General features: G+C 37.8%; 2 protein-coding genes across 3 annotated transcripts in view; one reads left to right on the top strand and one right to left on the bottom strand.

The window, feature by feature from the left end:
* The window catches only part of LOC127637361 (histidine-rich glycoprotein-like), a 104,062-nt gene that overhangs the window by 39,034 nt on the left and 46,081 nt on the right, over positions 1 to 18,947 (top strand). The window lies entirely within an intron of this gene.
* LOC127637338 (glutamate receptor ionotropic, kainate 2-like) overlaps positions 1 to 18,947 on the bottom strand; it is a 76,245-nt gene that overhangs the window by 14,199 nt on the left and 43,099 nt on the right. The window contains exons 10-13 of the mRNA XM_052118351.1: positions 17,324 to 17,530; positions 15,596 to 15,819; positions 6,270 to 6,388; positions 2,662 to 2,879 (exon numbers count right to left, since the gene is read on the bottom strand). Coding sequence (XP_051974311.1) covers positions 2,662 to 2,879; positions 6,270 to 6,388; positions 15,596 to 15,819; positions 17,324 to 17,530 — 768 coding nt within the window. The remainder of the gene's footprint in view (positions 1 to 2,661; positions 2,880 to 6,269; positions 6,389 to 15,595; positions 15,820 to 17,323; positions 17,531 to 18,947) is intronic.

The following is an 18,947-nucleotide window of genomic DNA, read 5'->3' as shown; positions in this document are numbered from 1 at the left end:
AATTGAGAGGACGAGTTTACTCAATTTAATTGAGAGGATGAGTTTACTCAATTTAATTGAGAGGACGAGTTTACTCAATTTAATCGAGAGGACGAGTTTACTCAATGTAATCGAGAGGACGAGTTTACTCAATTTAAATCAGAGGACGAGTTTACTCAATGTAATTGAGAGGACGAGTTTACTCAATTTAGTTGAGAGGATGAGTTTACTCAATTTAAATCAGAGGACGAGTTTACTCAATGTAATTGAGAAGACGAGTTTACTAAATTTAAATCAGAGGACGAGTTTACTCAATTTAGTTGAGAGGTTGAGTTTACTCAATTTAGTTGAGAGGATGAGTTTACTCAATTTAATCGAGAGGATGAGTTTACTCAATTTAATCGAGAGGATGAGTTTACTCAATGTAATTGAGAGGATGAGTTCACTCAATGTAATTGAGAGGACGAGTTTACTCAATTTAATCGAGAGGACGAGTTTACTCAATTTAGTTGAGAGGATGAGTTTACTCAATTTAAATCAGAGGACGAGTTTACTCAATGTAATTGAGAGGATGAGTTTACTCAATGTAATTGAGAGGACGAGTTTACTCAATTTAAATCAGAGGACGAGTTTCCTCAATTTAGTTGAGAGGATGAGTTTACTCAATTTAATCGAGAGGATGAGTTTACTCAATGTAATTGAGAGGACGAGTTTACTCAATTTAGTTGAGAGGACAAGTTTACTCAATTTAATCAAGAGGATGAGTTTACTCAATGTAATTGAGAGGACGAGTTTACTCAATGTAGTTGAGAGGACGAGTTTACTCAATGTAATTGAGAGGACGAGTTTACTCAATTTAATCGAGAGGATGAGTTTACTCAATGTAATTGAGAGGACGAGTTTACTCAATTTAAATCAGAGGATGAGTTTACTCAATGTAATTGAGAGGATGAGTTTACTCAATTTAAATCAGAGGACGAGTTTACTCAATGTAATTGAGAGGACGAGTTTACTCAATTTAAATCAGAGGACGAGTTTCCTCAGTTTAATCGAGAGAATGAGTTTACTCAATGTAATTGAGAGGACGAGTTTACTCAATGTAATTGAGAGGACGAGTTTACTCAATTTAATTGAGAGGACGAGTTTACTCAATTTAAATCAGAGGACGAGTTTACTCAATGTAATTGAGAGGACGAGTTTACTCAATTTAAATCAGAGGACGAGTTTACTCAATGTAATTGAGAGGACGAGTTTACTCAATTTAAATCAGAGGACGAGTTTACTCAATGTAATTGAGAGGACGAGTTTACTCAATTTAAATCAGAGGACGAGTTTACTCAATGTAATTGAGAGGACGAGTTTACTCAATTTAATCGAGAGGATGAGTTTACTCAATGTAATTGAGAGGACGAGTTTACTCAATTTAAATCAGAGGACGAGTTTACTCAATGTAATTGAGAGGACGAGTTTACTCAATTTAAATCAGAGGACGAGTTTACTCAATGTAATTGAGAGGATGAGTTTACTCAATTTAAATCAGAGGACGAGTTTCCTCAGTTTAATCGAGAGGATGAGTTTACTCAATGTAATTGAGAGGACGAGTTTACTCAATTTAGTTGAGAGGATGAGTTTACTCAATTTAAATCAGAGGATGAGTTTACTCAATGTAATTGAGAGGACGAGTTTACTCATTTTATTTGAGAGGATGAGTTTACTCAATTTAAATCAGAGGACGAGTTTACTCAATTTAAATCAGAGGACGAGTTTACTCAATGTAATTGAGAGGATGAGTTTACTCAATTTAGTTGAGAGGATGAGTTTACTCAATGTAATTGAGAGGATGAGTTTACTCAATTTAAATCAGAGGACGAGTTTCCTCAATTTAATCGAGAGGATGAGTTTACTCAATGTAATTGAGAGGACGAGTTTACTCAATTTAGTTGAGAGGATGAGTTTACTCAATTTAAATCAGAGGATGAGTTTACTCAATGTAATTGAGAGGACGAGTTTACTCATTTTATTTGAGAGGATGAGTTTACTCAATTTAAATCAGAGGACGAGTTTACTCAATGTAATTGAGAGGATGAGTTTACTCAATTTAGTTGAGAGGATGAGTTTACTCAATGTAATTGAGAGGACTAGCTTACTCAATTTAAATCAGAGGTCAGTCTCCTCAATTTAGTTGAGAGGTCTCAGCTTACTCAATTTAAATCAGAGGATCAGCTTACTCAATGTATTTGAGAGGCCTAGCTTACTCAATCTTAGTTGAGAGGATGAGTTGTACTCAATTTAGTCAGAGGATGAGTTTACTCAATTTGCTCGAGAGGCCGAGTTTACTTGATTTATGTTGAGTGGATGAGTTTACTCAATTTATCGAGAGGATGAGTTTACTCAATTTGTCGTGAGGCATGAGTTTACTCTATGTAATTGAGAGGATGAGTTTACTCAATTTAGATCGAGAGGCGAGTTTACTCAATCTGCCTCGAGGTCGAGTTTACTCAATTTAGTTGAGAGGATGAGTTTACTCAATTTAATTGAGAGGACGAGTTTACTCAATCAATTTGAGTAAAGTCAACTTATTCAAGTTTTTAGTGTACTGTAGATCTAAATGTCATATAATTAGTGTTTTACGTTAATCGGGTATATTTCACTCTGTGAATGGACCAGTTCTACCCGCAGTACCTTAAAGAAAGTCATGGTGGCGCCATCCTCCACCACACCATACAGGATCTTGGTTTGTTTTGCCAGATCGTCAGCTGAATCGATGGGTGACTCCATCCGCTCTACGGTCAGGAAGGCTGCGAGGTTTGCCGTGTATGATGAAATAATAATGAGAGTGAAAAACCACCAGATTCCTCCAACGATCCTCGTGGAGAGAGCTTTAGGCATGAGCTCCGAACCTGACGGGCGACAAAATGAGCTCAAATTCAACACAGTGTTGTGCTGTTATCTTAAATGAGGAGTTCGACACAAAAATACAAACTCTCATTTACTCACCCTCATGTTTTTTCATGAACACAAAAGTGACATTTAGAGAAATGTCACTTTTAGAGAAATGTCACTTTTAGAGAAATGTCACTCCAACACAATTAGAGAGGTTTATGTGTTTAAAACGAGAAACTTATTTATTAAGAAAAATAAACAAAATTCAATATACAGTATATTCTCTGAACAACTTAGTATTTCATGCAATTACCTCCTGAGGCCCTCTGTACACATGCGTGGACATTGTGTTTTGGCTTCACTAAAGTCTATACATAATTAAACCGGCTGATCTCAGTTCAGGAGACTCTGTGCTGTTAGTAAAGGGTTAAACTTTTGATGCACCGAGTCATGTGACCAAACAACATGGCGCTGATCACAGCAGAGTTTGTCTTTGGGAGAAACGCCAACAAAACTGCATCTGGTAAGAAACCTCATTAAGTTTTTACACTGAAACTTGTTTGAGTCACAAGATTCGAGTCTCTAGTTTCATCCGATATGCCATTTTAAACATTTGAGCGATATATTGCGAATCGGCACGATGTTAAACACAACGACCACGTAAGTGGACAACAGCACAATCTTCTCATTAGAAATCCTGTATTTACATCATCACATTGAGAAAATATAAATGTGTCTTTCAGAGGCTTTATATGGAGTTATGATGAAAATAAGATGTTTCAAACTGTTCTGAGACCAGTGCAGACAGACAGCACACTGGAGGTTAAGTCATGCACTAAATAGGGAGCAAGGGAGCATCCTATAGCTCTCCTATAACTGTTCTGAGACCAGTGCAGACAGACAGCACACTGGAGGTTAAGTCATGCACTAAATAGGGAGCAAGGGAGCATCCTATAGCTCTCTATAACTGTTCTGAGACCAGTGCAGACAGACAGCACACTGGAGGTTAAGTCATGCACTAAATAGGGAGCAAGGGAGCATACTATAGCTCTCTATAACTGTTCTGAGACCAGTGCAGACAGACAGCACACTGGAGGTTAAGTTGTGCACTAAATGGGGAGCAAGGGAGCATCCTATATCTCTCCTATAACTGTTCTGAGACCAGTGCAGACAGACAGCACACTGGAGATTAAGTTGTGCACTAAATGGGGAGCAAGGGAGCATCCTATAGCTCTCCTATAACTGTTCTGAGACCAGTGCAGACAGACAGCACACTGGAGGTTAAGTCATGCACTAAATAGGGAGCAAGGGAGCATCCTATAGCTCTCCTATAACTGTTCTGAGACCAGTGCAGACAGACAGCACACTGGAGGTTAAGTCATGCACTAAATAGGGAGCAAGGGAGCATCCTATAGCTCTCTATAACTGTTCTGAGATCAGTGCAGACAGACAGTACACTGGAGGTTAAGTCATGCTCTAAATAGGGAGCAAGGGAGCATCCTATAGCTCTCCTATAACTGTTCTGAGACCAGTGCAGACAGACAGCACACTGGAGATTAAGTTGTGCACTAAATGGGGAGCAAGGGAGCATCCTATAGCTCTCCTATAACTGTTCTGAGACCAGTGCAGACAGACAGCACACTGGAGGTTAAGTCATGCACTAAATAGGGAGCAAGGGAGCATACTATAGCTCTCTATAACTGTTCTGAGACCAGTGCAGACAGACAGCACACTGGAGGTTAAGTCATGCTCTAAATAGGGAGCAAGGGAGCATCCTATAACTCTCTATAACTGTTCTGAGACCAGTGCAGACAGACAGCACACTGGAGGTTAAGTCATGCACTAAATAGGGAGCAAGGGAGCATCCTATAGATCTCCTATAACTGTTCTGAGACCAGTGCAGACAGACAGCACACTGGAGGTTAAGTCGTGCACTAAATAGGGAGCAAGGGAGCATCCTATAGCTCTCCTATAACCGAGAGCGAGAACCACATTATAGCAACCATGAGGAGGTTACCCCATGTGACTCTACCCTCCCTAGCAACCGGGCCAATTAGAATATTTACTCTCGTGTTCAAATGGAAAACAAACTGCTCACAGCTTTTGAACGACATGAGGGTGAGAAAATAATGACAATTTCCATTTTCGGTTAACTTTCACTTTAAAATAATTTTCCACACACATTATATACATAAAAGACTCTTTTATAATCAGGATTGTTGCGCTGTATCTAGAGCAGAGTTTCCGCTAGAAAAAAATGGTGCCGGTTAAAGTGACCGGCAGGGTTTCGTTTTACGGACATTTTGATGATATGCCGGTCAAATATATCGCCTCTTAATTAGTCAAGTTGAGGAAAACTGGAGGCAGTCTATGTAACTTAAAAAATGACACAATCAGGCCGTATAGAATGCAACATATTATTATTAGCTTAACTTTCAAATAGACGAAAAAAAAACATGAACGTCCGATTGGCGTCAATCAACGGCAATTGTTTTTTACTGTGGTTTCACACACATTCACTTTTTGAAACATTGAGGCACGGATGTACCTAATACAAATAAATAAAACATCTCCAGTTAACTAGCAGATCATTCATTTAGTCCGTTATTAAATAAGAGATCTAGCGCTAAAATCTGTTGTTTTTGAAATCAAGCTGAGCGCTCGTGTCCGCTGCTATCAGTTGCATGGACGACGCGCTGCGCGAGTTGCGCAATCTTCACTAGGACGCGCGTTTCAATCTATCGCCGTTGCGGAGACTCTCTATTAATTCCGGTGAAATCACAAAATAAAATGCACACAAACGTGTCCCTGCTTGATATAGACTGTAACCATGCACTGATGAACATAGGCTATTCAGTTTTGATGATAGAGAAAAAACTGCACGAATGCGCGGATTAGAAGCACTGATCTATCTATAATGAGATGTTCCTGATTCACCATCGTCTGGCCTCTGAAAAAAGCTTTTAAAGCTAGTCTGCCTGGGCCTGGCCATATTTGAAACGTCTCACTCAATCGTTCGTTGTTTAGGTCTATATTGCAGCCGTTTTAGGCGTGCGCTTTATTTGAAATGCAGCATGCGATGTTGTTTCATAACTTTCAAACGATAGAGCCTGTTCCTTTATAACATAGCAAGAGATCGGTGTATTTTTGCTTTATACATTTTAGGCTTATTCTCAAATTCAGATTGTGTTAGGGGGACGGGATTATTAGGCAATTTTAATCGGACAATTTGACCGGAGAGATTTAATTTTGTCGGACATTTAATTTTTTTACCGGCCAATGTCCGGTGATTACCGGACAACGGAAACCCTGATCTAGAGCAGCGTGTAATTGCAGTGGTGCACCAGCAGGTGGCGCTGTGAAGCTGAGGAGACACAGAGAGACACAGAGAGATGTGAGGGACTCACCCTGCCGCATGAGCGCTCCAATACCAAACCAGAAGCTGTTGAGCAGCGTGAAGTTATTCTCCACCACGTCTGAGTCGGGGTTACAGGGGTGAGGGTTATACCACTCATACGGACTGAATCTGAATGCACAGAGAACACACACTAATGCATTTACTGCCACAGCACACACACACACACACACACACACACACACACACACCATCTCTCTCTTTCACTGGTCAACAAAGAGAACAAACATTAAGGTTTCTTAAAGCCGCGACGTCAACAAACACATTTGCGTTTATGGCAGAAAATCGACATGCAAAATCCACTCTGGAGCAACAACCTGCCCTGAATGACGAGCTGTTTAATAATCAAAAACAATGTTTACAACTCAATTCATTTGATAAATTCCTTCCTATAGGCCTCAAAGACACACGCAAAGGCACTGATGATTTATTTCATGTTCCTCCTTGATCGTGTTTTTAGAAGACCACAGATTAAAACGTTTTGACTTTGTTTTGGGTTTAATTACTGTCAGTTTATGGGACGTTTAACCCTTTAAGCTCTGAAGGTGTTTTTAAAGATTTCCTGTTTCAGTGGCATCCCCAAAATTAAAGGCTTATAACTCGACACAAAACCAAAAGCAAAATTGTTTAGGATCATTATAAAGAAAACTTCTCAAACATTTATTATCAATTCTGAGACTCTCAGACTAAGAAACTGATGAAAAATCGCAAAATAAAAATATTTTTTTCTTATTTATCTGATTTTACATGATATATCTCTGGATGTAAATAAAGTGGCTCTAAATTGGCTTGTTTTGTTCCCAATCATGTCGACTATTTCTGAGGAAAATATTGTGTTGATACGACAAAGCGATCAAAAGTTACAACATTACAAATATAATTGATCATAGTGTCCAAAAACATCTCCAAACAAATAAAAGATAATAATTGTACATAAGAACTAATTACACATGCAAACACAACAATGACTAAAGGTTTGCATAGCATGCAGACATGATTTTAGTCATGAGATTTCACAGAATGAGTTTCATTCTGTGTCATTTGAGTCATCATTGAGTCTGTGTCATGTATTTGGCGCCATCTCCTGGTGGCCGTTTGTAATTACAGTGAATGATCCTCTCTGCCCATATTTGGATGACTTCCACCTCTGGTCGCAGCGATCTGAATCCTAATATGATTGGTTTAGCGTTCCATGATGTTGGATCACATACTACATCATTTTCGATAAAGTCTTTGGAGTCTGATCCAAGAAAGCTAACGTGTTTTTAGCCAGAAAGCACATTATGATACAAATAATTGCCATCTCAAAGACAAATATTTAGCTGTTACTCGCTATATTTTTATCTGTGAGTAAAACAAATAATCTGGTCGTATTTTACTCTTTAAGATCTTTCCAACAACATATGACACATTAATATTTGATCAGTTTGATGTTTTTACTGATTACAATAATATTTACAGCGCAAATTATTTTTAATAAATTATAAAAATGTAACACTTCTGATTTATCTGCAGATGTTAAAGCACTTGTTCAGTTTTGGTCATAATATCTACTTGCATTATAAAGTAGAGCTTCTAAACTTACAAACAACACCAATTATGTGTTGGTCAAGACTGCAGTTATTAATATTTTAACAATAATTTTTTGGCGGTTATTGTGTGACTTAACCAAGCTGTGACGTTTAAGTTAAGCAAAACAGTTGTTGTGATACCGTTCAGTGTCATTTAAAAAAATATTTTTTAAACAGAATCTGTAAACAGACGATGCTATTATCATAAAATCACATAAAACACTTATTTATTATTATTATTGTAATTTTATTTTACTTTTTTATTATTATTTCTTTGAATTATTTTATTTTCTATTTTATTTTTATATTATCGTTATTAATGGTGGATGATATTAATAATTATTCATATTGTTTTTTCTGCTGATATTATCATTCATTGAGTTGTATACATCTTCTCAATGTATTTTGTTTTCTTTCGCTCTTTTGTAAAATGTAAAATTCTAATAAAAATACTTATTAAAAAAAATTCAAATAAATTAATGGTATTTTTGTCTGGTAAAAATATCTAAACCTCTTTAGAACAAGATGCACTTATTTATTTATGCACAAATCTAACATAATTCAGTGAGGTTTATGTTAACAACCATTTTATTTTAAATGTAAGTTAATATTTAAGAAAAATTACTTAACCCTGTAAAGCATCTACTTTTAAATGAGCAACTCAATAAGATCTACCAACTAAAAACACACAGTTTCATTTAAAATAAGAAAATGCTTGTTGGGACTACTGCATGTATCCCTACATGGAATTCATCTTCTAATTAATAAACAAATATATAATAATGTTCAATGTTGATATCATTCAGTTTTAACACTAAACCCAAAACACCTACAGCACAATAGATTACAATAGTCAGGGCATTGACCAGTAAATATTGAGCAGGCCATGTTTTGTTTATTCAGTTGCCATGACAACTAGGTTTTGTTTATTCAGTTGCCATGGCAAGTGGGTTTTGTTTATTCAGTTGCCGTGGCAACTGAATAAACAAAACCTCGCCTGGTCAATATTTACTGGTCAAGTGCAAGTCAGACAGAAACTAAAAGAAGGAAAGACATTATATTTATTTTTATAAAAATTTTTACGAAAGTACATTTACATTTTGTGCGATCTACCAGCATTGCCTTTGCGATCGACTGGTAGATCGCGATCGACGTATTGGGCACCCCTGCTGTAAAGCCATATGAATATATGACATGTGACATATGAAAGATTTATTCTATATTTTTTTTACATTAAACTGTTTTTAGTACCATTAGACAAACTATAACAAAATATCGCAAAAAAGCTTTTTATTTTTATTTTTTTTAATGTATCATATTTGATCAAATTACTTAAAGGTCATTTGTGTGTTGGACGTTTGTTATGTAAGTTTTTCTACAGGGGTAATTTTGGGGTATTATCAGAGGACTCTCTGGGCTTTTCAGAGATCCCAGATATTTGAGAGTTTGGCCATGACAACTTCCTGTTCTTGCTCTATAAATATGGATCAAACTGTATCACAGTTCAAATACAATATAAATAAAATGTAATTTTTTCAATGGATTTTATCACATGTATTTTATGCACCAAACACTATATTGACATTTAAAAATGGAAAATTGTAAAAACGTTTTGTCGCTGGGTCTCATGAACTTATGAAGATGACATCATAATAGCTTATAATGTAAAATAATGATATTGATTATGACCGAGCACGCTTTGTTTTGTGGTGTGCATGAATGTAAATGTAATGATGATTGAGAGATATTCCTCAAACGACTGTTGAATCATATTTGATACTTGGATTTCAACCGTCTTTGTCAATAAAATAATATACAAAAGTTTAATCAAGCACGAGCTGCTTATATTGAGCAAATCCTCATTTTAAAATATCAGTAACAATATAATCATTAGTCACTTTTACTGTATTAAAATAAGCTGTCATTTATCCCAACATAAGAGTCACTTTTCATATTAAATACATCGATATAAACATTGAAACCACTTTTATTTCCACAAATAACCACTAGATGGTGCCATAAACATGTGAAACGCACATACTAAAGCTTGTTTGGATCATCAGCTTGAACAGAGAGTGAAACAGGAGCATCAAACGTTGTGTATCATGTTTAATACATACTACAAGAGAAGATCTGCACTCTGGAAATGTCTTACAAACAATACAGCTTCTTTATTGTTTAAAACCAGCAGCGGGGGAATAGCGGGTGGTAAAAGCTAATTCCATGTATTTATGTTTTGCTTTTCTGTTTTTGAATAAAAATGTTGATCATAAATAAATAATTAGGTCATAGCCCCTGGATTAGCTGGGAGAGTGCGGTGATTACCTCTTTCTGGATATTTTATTTGACACACCCGGCGTTGTAGGGTTAAATTAAATATATCATCTCTTAAAAGAAGTCTTAATATCTTATGGACTTTTGTTTAAATGTATCTTGTTTTTAGGATGCAAAGATATTTTTACTAGAAAATATTAAGAAAATATATGTTGTTTTTTCTTTGTTTCCCCCCTATTTTACTCAGATCATGTTCCATGTGAAATAGGATTCGTCTGTGTATGTGTGTGTGTGTGTGTGTGTGTGATTGTAATTCTCAGACTGTATCTGGCAGGTAAGGTCACAGCAGAGCTATGATCATACAAGCATCCGTGTTCAGAATGAGAAAACGGTCCCTCATTCTCTGTGTACCTCTCTCTTTCATTCTCTCTCTCTCATTCTGTCTCTCTCTCTCTCATTCTCTCTCTCTCTCATTCTCTCTCTCTCATTCTGTCTCTCTCTCATTCTCTCTCTCTCATTCTGTCTCTCTCTCTCTCTCATTCTCTCTCTCTCTCTCTCACACACACACACACACACACACACACACACACACATTCTCGCTCTGCTGTGCATCAGTTGCTCCTGTCTGCGTGTGTCTGAGGTGAAATGGTCGATTAAAGTCCCCAGAAATGAGCTAAATCAGACAAAAACACCCTTTGTGGATATCCAGGATGTCCTCATAAAAAAAAAAGATTCATGCCTGAATGAACCATTCTTTTAATGACTAAAAATACAAAAGGTTTTCTGTTTGGGGTAGAATTTGGTTTTATTCAGTAGTATTACAATTACTAGTATTACAGGTGAAACTCGAAAAATTAGAATATCGTGCAAAAGTTCATTAATTTCAGTAATTCAACTTAAAAGGTGAAACTAATATATTATATAGACTCATTACAAGCAAAGTAAGATATTTCAAGCCTTTATTTGCTATAATTTGGATGATTATGGCTTACAGCTTATGAAAACCCCAAATTCAGAATCTCAGAAAATTAGAATATTACATGAAATCAATAAAAAAAGGATTTTAAATACAGAAATGTCGGCCCTCTGAAAAGTATAATCATGCATATGTACTCAGTACTTGGTTTGGGCCCCTTTTGCATTAATTACTGCCTCAATGCGGCGTGGCATGGATGCTATCAGCCTGTGGCACTGCTGAGGTGTTATGGAAGACCAAGATGCTTCAATAGCGGCCTTCAGCTCTTCTGCATTGTTTGGTCTCACGTCTCTCATCTTTCTCTTGGCAATGCCTCATAGATTCTCTATGGGGTTCAGGTCAGGCAAGTTTGCTGGCCAATCAAGCACAGTAATACCATGGTCATTGAACCAGGTTTTGGTACTTTTGGCAGTGTGGGCAGGTGCCAAGTCCTGCTGGAAAATGAAGTCAGCATCTCCATAAAGCTTGTCTGCTGAAGGAAGCATGAAGTGCTCTAAAATGTCCCGGTAGACGGCTGCGTTGACTCTGGACTTAATAAAGCACAGTGGACCAACATCAGCCGATGACATGGCTCCCCAAACCAACACAGACTGTGGAAACTTCACACTGGACTTCAAGCATCTTGGATTGTGTGCCTCTCCATTCTTCCTCCAGACTCTGGGACCTTGGTTTCCAAATGAGATGCAAAATTTGCTCTCATCAGAAAAGAGGACTTTGGACCACTGAGCAACAGACCAGTTCTTTTTTCTTTAGCCCAGGTAAGACGTTTGACATTTGAAGCCCATGTCCAGGACCCGCTCTGTGTGTGGTGGCTCTTGATGCAGTAACTCCAGCCTCAGTCCACTCCTTGTGAAGCTCCCCACACATTTGAATGGCCTTTTCCTGACAATCCTCTCCAGGCTACGGTCATCCCTGCTGCTTGTGCACCTTTTTCTTCCACATTTTTCCCTTTCACTTAACTTTCTATTAATGTGCTTTGATACAGCACTTTGAGAACATCCAACTTCTTTTGCAATTACCTTTTGAGGCTTTCCTCCTTGTGGAGGGTGTCAATGATGGTTTTCTGCACAACTGTCAGGTCAGCAGTCTTCCCCATGATTGTGAATTCAACTGAACCAGACTGAGAGACCATTTAAAGGCTCAGGAACCCTTTGCAGGTGTTTAGCTGATTAGAGTGTGACACTTTGAGCCTACAATACTGAACCTTTTCACAATATTCTAATTTTCTGAGATTCTGAATTTGGGGTTTTCATAAGCTGTAAGCCATAATCATCAAAATTATATCAAATAAAGGCTTGAAATATCTTACTTTGCTTGTAATGAGTCTATATAATATATTAGTTTCACCTTTTAAGTTGAATTACTGAAATTAATGAACTTTTGCACGGTATTCTGATTTTTCGAGTTTCACCTGTATAATGAGCTTTATATATAGATATATAAAATAAGACTCTAAGGTTTGTCTTCATTTATCTAAAATAAACGTGTGTTTGTTTTATACATGTAAACTCTATTCTGCGCATTTAGAGCTAAATTGGGGCTTCTCTAATCAATGCAGCAGCTGAAACATCAATATTGCAATATTACAGTGCCGAATAACCCGCTATGAGAAATCACATATTAATTACATATTATTTTCATCTATAATGTGCATGAAAAGGAAATCATCTTAGAAACCAAGTTGTTGGAAGATTAAAAATAGACTAATTTGTATTTTATTTCTTTAATATTGTGATATTGCTGATCAGTCTTGGATGCAATCTGCTTAAAAAGTAATTTGTTACTGTAATCTAGACTTTTTTTGTAAAATATAGTAACATAGTGTAACACAGTACATTTTAAATGATTGTAATCAGATTACAGTTACTTACTTTCAATTAAAACTTGTCTACAAAAGTGTTTTTGAAAGATACAAGTAATTTCCATTATGTAATCCATAAAATAATCTGATTACAACTTTATAAATGTAATCAGTAATTTGTAGTGAAATACTTTAGTGAGTAACTTACCAAAACACTGTTGTTGATTAATAACAGCTGCGTTTAAAAACGTGACCTCGTTGTCGTGTCCCATTGCCAATTGCCCACGAAACTTACCCAGAATGCCTCATCAACACACTCACGGTGCATATTCCAGACTAACTTAGGTGACAGTCATGGCTTCACTTCAGTATCATTCGGCCAGTAACATTAAACACCCAACAAAACACTGACAGTAACACGTCCGGGGGCTTTTAAACAGTATTTGCCCTCCGGAGGGGTATTAATCAGCGCTTGTTAGATTGATTTAGAGTTATGATCACAAATCCTGATGTTGGGCTAGTACGGTACAGTCCTGTCACAATTCTCCGTTGAGATCTGTCCATACCCGCTGAAGATATTGAGTTAGCGGAAGGGGCGAGAGAGATATTAAAGGAGAGCAGAGATATATTAAAGTGAGAGAGACAGATATTAAAGAAGATAAAGGGAGAGAGTAATTATGGGATATCCAGAGGGGTTTCAATAGAACACTATGAAACAGTGGAAGACAGAAAGACGAGAAGAGGCAGGAGAGATTTTCAATTTGCTTCTCAAGTAAATGTTTTGATATTTTTACAAGTAAATGACAAAAAATGCTCCGTAATAGCAATGTATCCATTTTGATATTTCTTGACCAGTAGGTGGCGCTGTCACCAAAATTGGCAGGTACCCTCAGATCACAGTCCTAATGAAATATACCAAGTTTCATTTCGATAGACCAAAGCATTGCCAAGATTTAGCCTCACTTCCTGTTTGTCGTGCTCGCCACTGTATTCGGCTATACGTTAGATTTTACAAACTTTTAGCCAGCAGTATCTCACGATAATCGGATGCGATGAACACTGGGTTGCGGGACGAATCTGAGATGCAACACTAGAATTAATATGAATGTGTGAAATTGGAACCAGTGTTATTATTGTTAACGAAAACTACATGAAAACATTTTTGTTGAAATAAAATAAGAACTGACATGCTTGGAAAACTGAACTTAAATACTTTTTCATAACTCAAAAACTAAACCAAACTAAAATAATTAATTTTAGTTTTATGATAGAATTTATAATCAACCTTAATTTAACATAGAATTCAATTTTATTCACGCTATTCTCTGCGGCATCCACGCACAACTCACCACACGCCCCACCGAGATTATAGTGACCACGAGGAGGTTACCCCATGTGACTCTACCCTCCCTAGCAACCGGGCCAATTTGGTTGCTAAGGAGACCTGACTGGAGTCACTCACCCACCACTGCATCCACACCTGAGAGCTTACGAGCAGAACCACATTATAGTGACCATGAGGAGGTTACCCCATGTGACCCTACCCTCCCTAACAACCAGGCCAATTTGGTTGCTAAGGAGACCTGACTGGAGTCACTCACCACACGCCCCACCGAGAGCGAGAACCACATTATAGTGACCATGAGGAGGTTACCCCATGTGACTCTACCCTCCCTAGCAACCAGGCCAATTTGGTTGCTAAGGAGACCTGAGTGGAGTCACTCACCACACGCCCCACCGAGAGCAAGAACCACATTATAGTGACCAGGAGGAGGTTACCCCATGTGACTCTACCCTCCCTAGCAACCAGGCCAATTTGGTTGCTAAGGAGACCTGAGTGGAGTCACTCAGCACGCCCTGGATTCAATCTCGCGACTTCAGGTGTGATAGTCAGTGTCAATACTCGCTGAGATACCCAGAACCCCACGACCCCAAGAAATGTAATAATATTAAACATGTTTAAATTGTATCAGTAAACACTTTTAGCTTTGTAAGCCGTACAATACTAAAACTAATATAAAAATGAATTAAACTGAAACTAGAAAACGAAAACTAAACTGAAACTGGAATGACAGATTGAATATAAAATAGAAATAAAATGAAATAAAAAAAACAAGAATTACCCTGATTGGAACGGCCAAGTTGGCAGATGTAGAAAGGGAAGTCCCGCCTTACAGTTACAAGAGCCAATCACATGCTTGACAGACATCGGCTGTCAGTTAATTTGAGAATCATGTCCTAAAATTGTTTTTTTTTAGCATAATCGGAATCCCAGTTTATAATGCCATTGTTGCCAGATTTACTGCAGATTTGAAACTTGTTCTTAATCGTAATCTTGACCAACTGTTTTGAAGATTTTAAAGATTAAAACGGCTTTCCATATAGGCAACACAGTTCATGATTTGAACTGATGGTGGCGCTGGAGAGTTTGAGTTGGAGACCCTAAAGTTGGGCAGATTGATGATCAGATCCTCAGCAATCAGTGTGCCAAATTTCACGACTTTCGTACATACGGTTTTATGGGCTGCCATTGTCTCCCAGCCAGAAGAAGAACACCAATGAAAATTTGGAAGGAGCTTGGCTTCTAATAATCCTGAAATTACACATACGGCACTGTTTCCGGAAAATGGGCTTTGGAGGGATCAATCAACAGATGAAACAGACGCATGTTTCTCCGAGCGAGGGTCACATGTTACCTGGCTATGACAAACAGCACACAACTGACACCCAAGCAGGCCAGCAGAATATACATCCAGATATCCGGAGACAGAGGGTTGAGGAAGGAGAACACGCCGGGGTTGGTGCCGTTGGGCTTGCGGTACAGGATGCTGATGCCCAGCGTCATGTAGGGTTTGGAGAAGTCAATCACCTTCTCTCTGGCATACGTGATGGTCAACGGGGCCACGGCCAGGTCTGCTTTCTGTCAATCACCAACAGATAACACAACATACAAATCAGGAGAGAAAGATCTGGTAGAACGAGCCAACCAGAAAACGTAACGAGCGGCGAATTTAAAAGTTGTGTGTCCAGCTGATGTGTGTCGTGTTTTTCACAGCGTTTGAGAATCTGATCATTAATTCATGTTGTGCTTGTCCCTGTCAGGTCGGGTTCTTACACGCAAGGAACTTCAGGCTGTAGTGTTCGTTAACAAGACCTCCGGAGACACTTCCAGAATATCCAGCTCTATCTAAACTCAGTTTTCTGCAACAGTATTTATACCTTCCTAAACCTCCTGAAAACATGTCAAATCACACACATTTCAGAAACTTTACCAACTCAAACATTTGATTTTCTGAAGAAAGATGAACATAAATGAGGATAAAAGCTGGATGTGGATGAATATTTACAGAGTAATCCATTATTTTGTAGAAGGGGGTCAAAATGACCATTTTCGCCTTTGATTTTGGAGCAAAACTACAGTCAGAAAAACCCCCTTAGAAAGGTGTCAGCATCATGATTGTATTTATACACAGAGATTGATAAATCTATTACTAAAATCAGTTGACTTCAGCACCTCTTGTTGCTTTATATCCCAATGGTGAGAGTCCAAATATGGGAAAAAGCACTTTTTTTGTGTTGTTTTTGCAAAGTTGGTGTGCCTGTAACTCCAGAAGTATTAATGATATCTTAAAATCCTTTTAGATTCTGCTTCTGAACAAACTTTTCTTTTTGTATGTCCATTTTTTAGGTCCTATATGGTTAAAGTTCAAAGATATGGGGCTCTCAATGTGGCTCCAAGCATAAATTGGCCCATTTTACCAATTTTTTATGTTATTTTTCCAAAGTTGGCATGCCTGTAACTCCAGAAGTGTTCAAGATATCCTAAAATCCTTTTAGATTCTGCTTCTGAACAAACTTTTCTTTTTGTATGTCCATTTTTTAGGCCCTGTATGGTTCAGTCCCAGAGATATGGGGCTCTCAATGTGGCTCCAAGCATAAATTGGCCCATTTTACCCATTTTTAATGGTCGAAAAAAAAATGTGGGTCACATGAAGCTAGTTTTTCCTGTCCAACTAAACAAAGGCCTGAAGTTCAAATAATGTTGAAATTAGAAATATACAAATAAAATATGAATGCTGCCACCTTTCTAAGATTTTCTGACCAGTAGATTTACTCCAATTTCGTGAAAATTGCCTGTCTATAACTGGAATGGAATGACCCATAAAAAGATAATTTTTCTTATTCCATTAGGATTTGTTTTTCCTCATTTAAAGCATCATCTCACTTCATTTTAGTAGCTTGATGCTTAAAACATGAATAAACCACTCAACATACTGTACATTCTCTGACAACACGTGCAAACTGATCTTGTTTTAAGGATATTTTACTCATACAAACACCATTTTATTCACACGAATGACTGTGTCACCAACACTGAACGCTTCTTGAAACATCAGCGCTGCATAACCATGGCAACCACTCACATGATCCATGAGCTCGCGCACCATGCCGTTCCACTGGCCCAAGCTCTCCTCAAACGCGCCGTACTTCCCGTCCTCCACTAATCGGATCTCGTACCGGAACCCCAGGATTCCGGAGAGTTCCCGAAGCAGATCCACACAGAATCCCTCAAAGCGGTCGTTACCGTACAGAGGTTTATCTGACTTCTTAAACATAACGTACGGCTCCTCCTGAAACAGAGAAAGATGAACATAAAAGAGGATAAAAGCTGGATGCGGATGAATATTTACAGAGTAATCCATTATTTTGTAGAAGGGGGTCAAAATGACCATTTCCGCCTTTGATTTTGGAGCAAAACTACAGTCAGAAAAACCCCCTTAGAAAGGTGTCAGCATCATGATTGTATTTATACACAGAGATTGATAAATCTATTACTAAAATCAGTTGACTTCAGCACCTCTTGTTGCTTTATAACCCAATGGTGAGAGTCCAAAAATGGGAAAATGCTCTTTTTTGTGTTGTTTTTGCAAAGTTGGCGTGCATGTAACTCCAGAAGTATTAAAGATATCTTAAAATCCTTTTAGATTCATCTTCAGAACAAACATTTCTTTTTGTATGTCCATTTTGAAAGTCCTGTATTGTTAAAGTCCAAAGATATGGGGCTCTCAATGTGGCTCCAAGCATAAATTGGCCTTTTTTACCCATTTTTAATGTTATTTTTCCAAAGTTGGTGTGCCTGTAACTCCAGAAGTGTTCAAGATATCCTAAAATCCTTTTAGATTCTGCTTCTGAACAGACTTTCCTTTTTGTATGTCCATTTTTAAGGCTCTATATGGTTCAGTTCCAGAGATATGGGGCTCTTAATGTGGCTCCAAGCATAAATTGGCCCATTTTACCCATTTTTAATGGTCGAAAACCAAATGTGGGTCACATGAAGCTAGGTTTTCCTGTCCAACTAAACAAAGGCCTGAAGTTCAAATAATGTTGAAATTAGAAATATACAAATAAAACATGAATGCTGCCACCTTTCTAAGATTCATTTTCTGATCTGTAGATTTACTCCAGTATCATGAAATTGCCCGTCTAAAAAATAATGGAATATGATCTCTGGTGGAGTTGACATGGGAAACAAATGTGCACAGTGCAGGTCAGGGCTTCCATACTTTAGTGTGACACTGGAAATCATTTTGATTAGCAATCGCTTCCAATACCTTTAATACTGTAGCACAGGGTTTCTCAAACACTGGGTCGAGACCCAAAAGTGGGTTGCGGTTCATTGTCCGCTGGGTCGCGAGATCTTTTCTGTCATGAGTACAAATGACCAATTAGAAGTATAGAACTGAACATTTGCAGTGTTTGGGACAACAGTTTCTCTGGTATTAATTATTAGATGTCCAATAATAATAAACCATCAATGCTTCGAATCATTCTTTTTGGACAAGGTCTCTTTACGTGCGCTAGCCCTGTGCATTACCGTGTAATCCAATCTCTGGACATCATCATTACAGAGCAGCAGTCCCAAATAGTGTTGCCACCCATCCCGTGAAATATGGGATCGTCCCGTATTTAAAGATGAAATAATGCGTCCCGTATAGAATCAATATGGGACGTGATTTGTCCCGTATTTAAGCTGATCAGTGTCACAGT

This window comes from Xyrauchen texanus, chromosome 45 (genome assembly GCF_025860055.1).
Source record: "Xyrauchen texanus isolate HMW12.3.18 chromosome 45, RBS_HiC_50CHRs, whole genome shotgun sequence".
NCBI classification, from domain to species: domain Eukaryota; kingdom Metazoa; phylum Chordata; class Actinopteri; order Cypriniformes; family Catostomidae; genus Xyrauchen; species Xyrauchen texanus.
The sequence above is the reverse complement of the archived record's forward strand: the minus strand, read 5'-3'. Positions and strand labels throughout refer to the sequence as shown.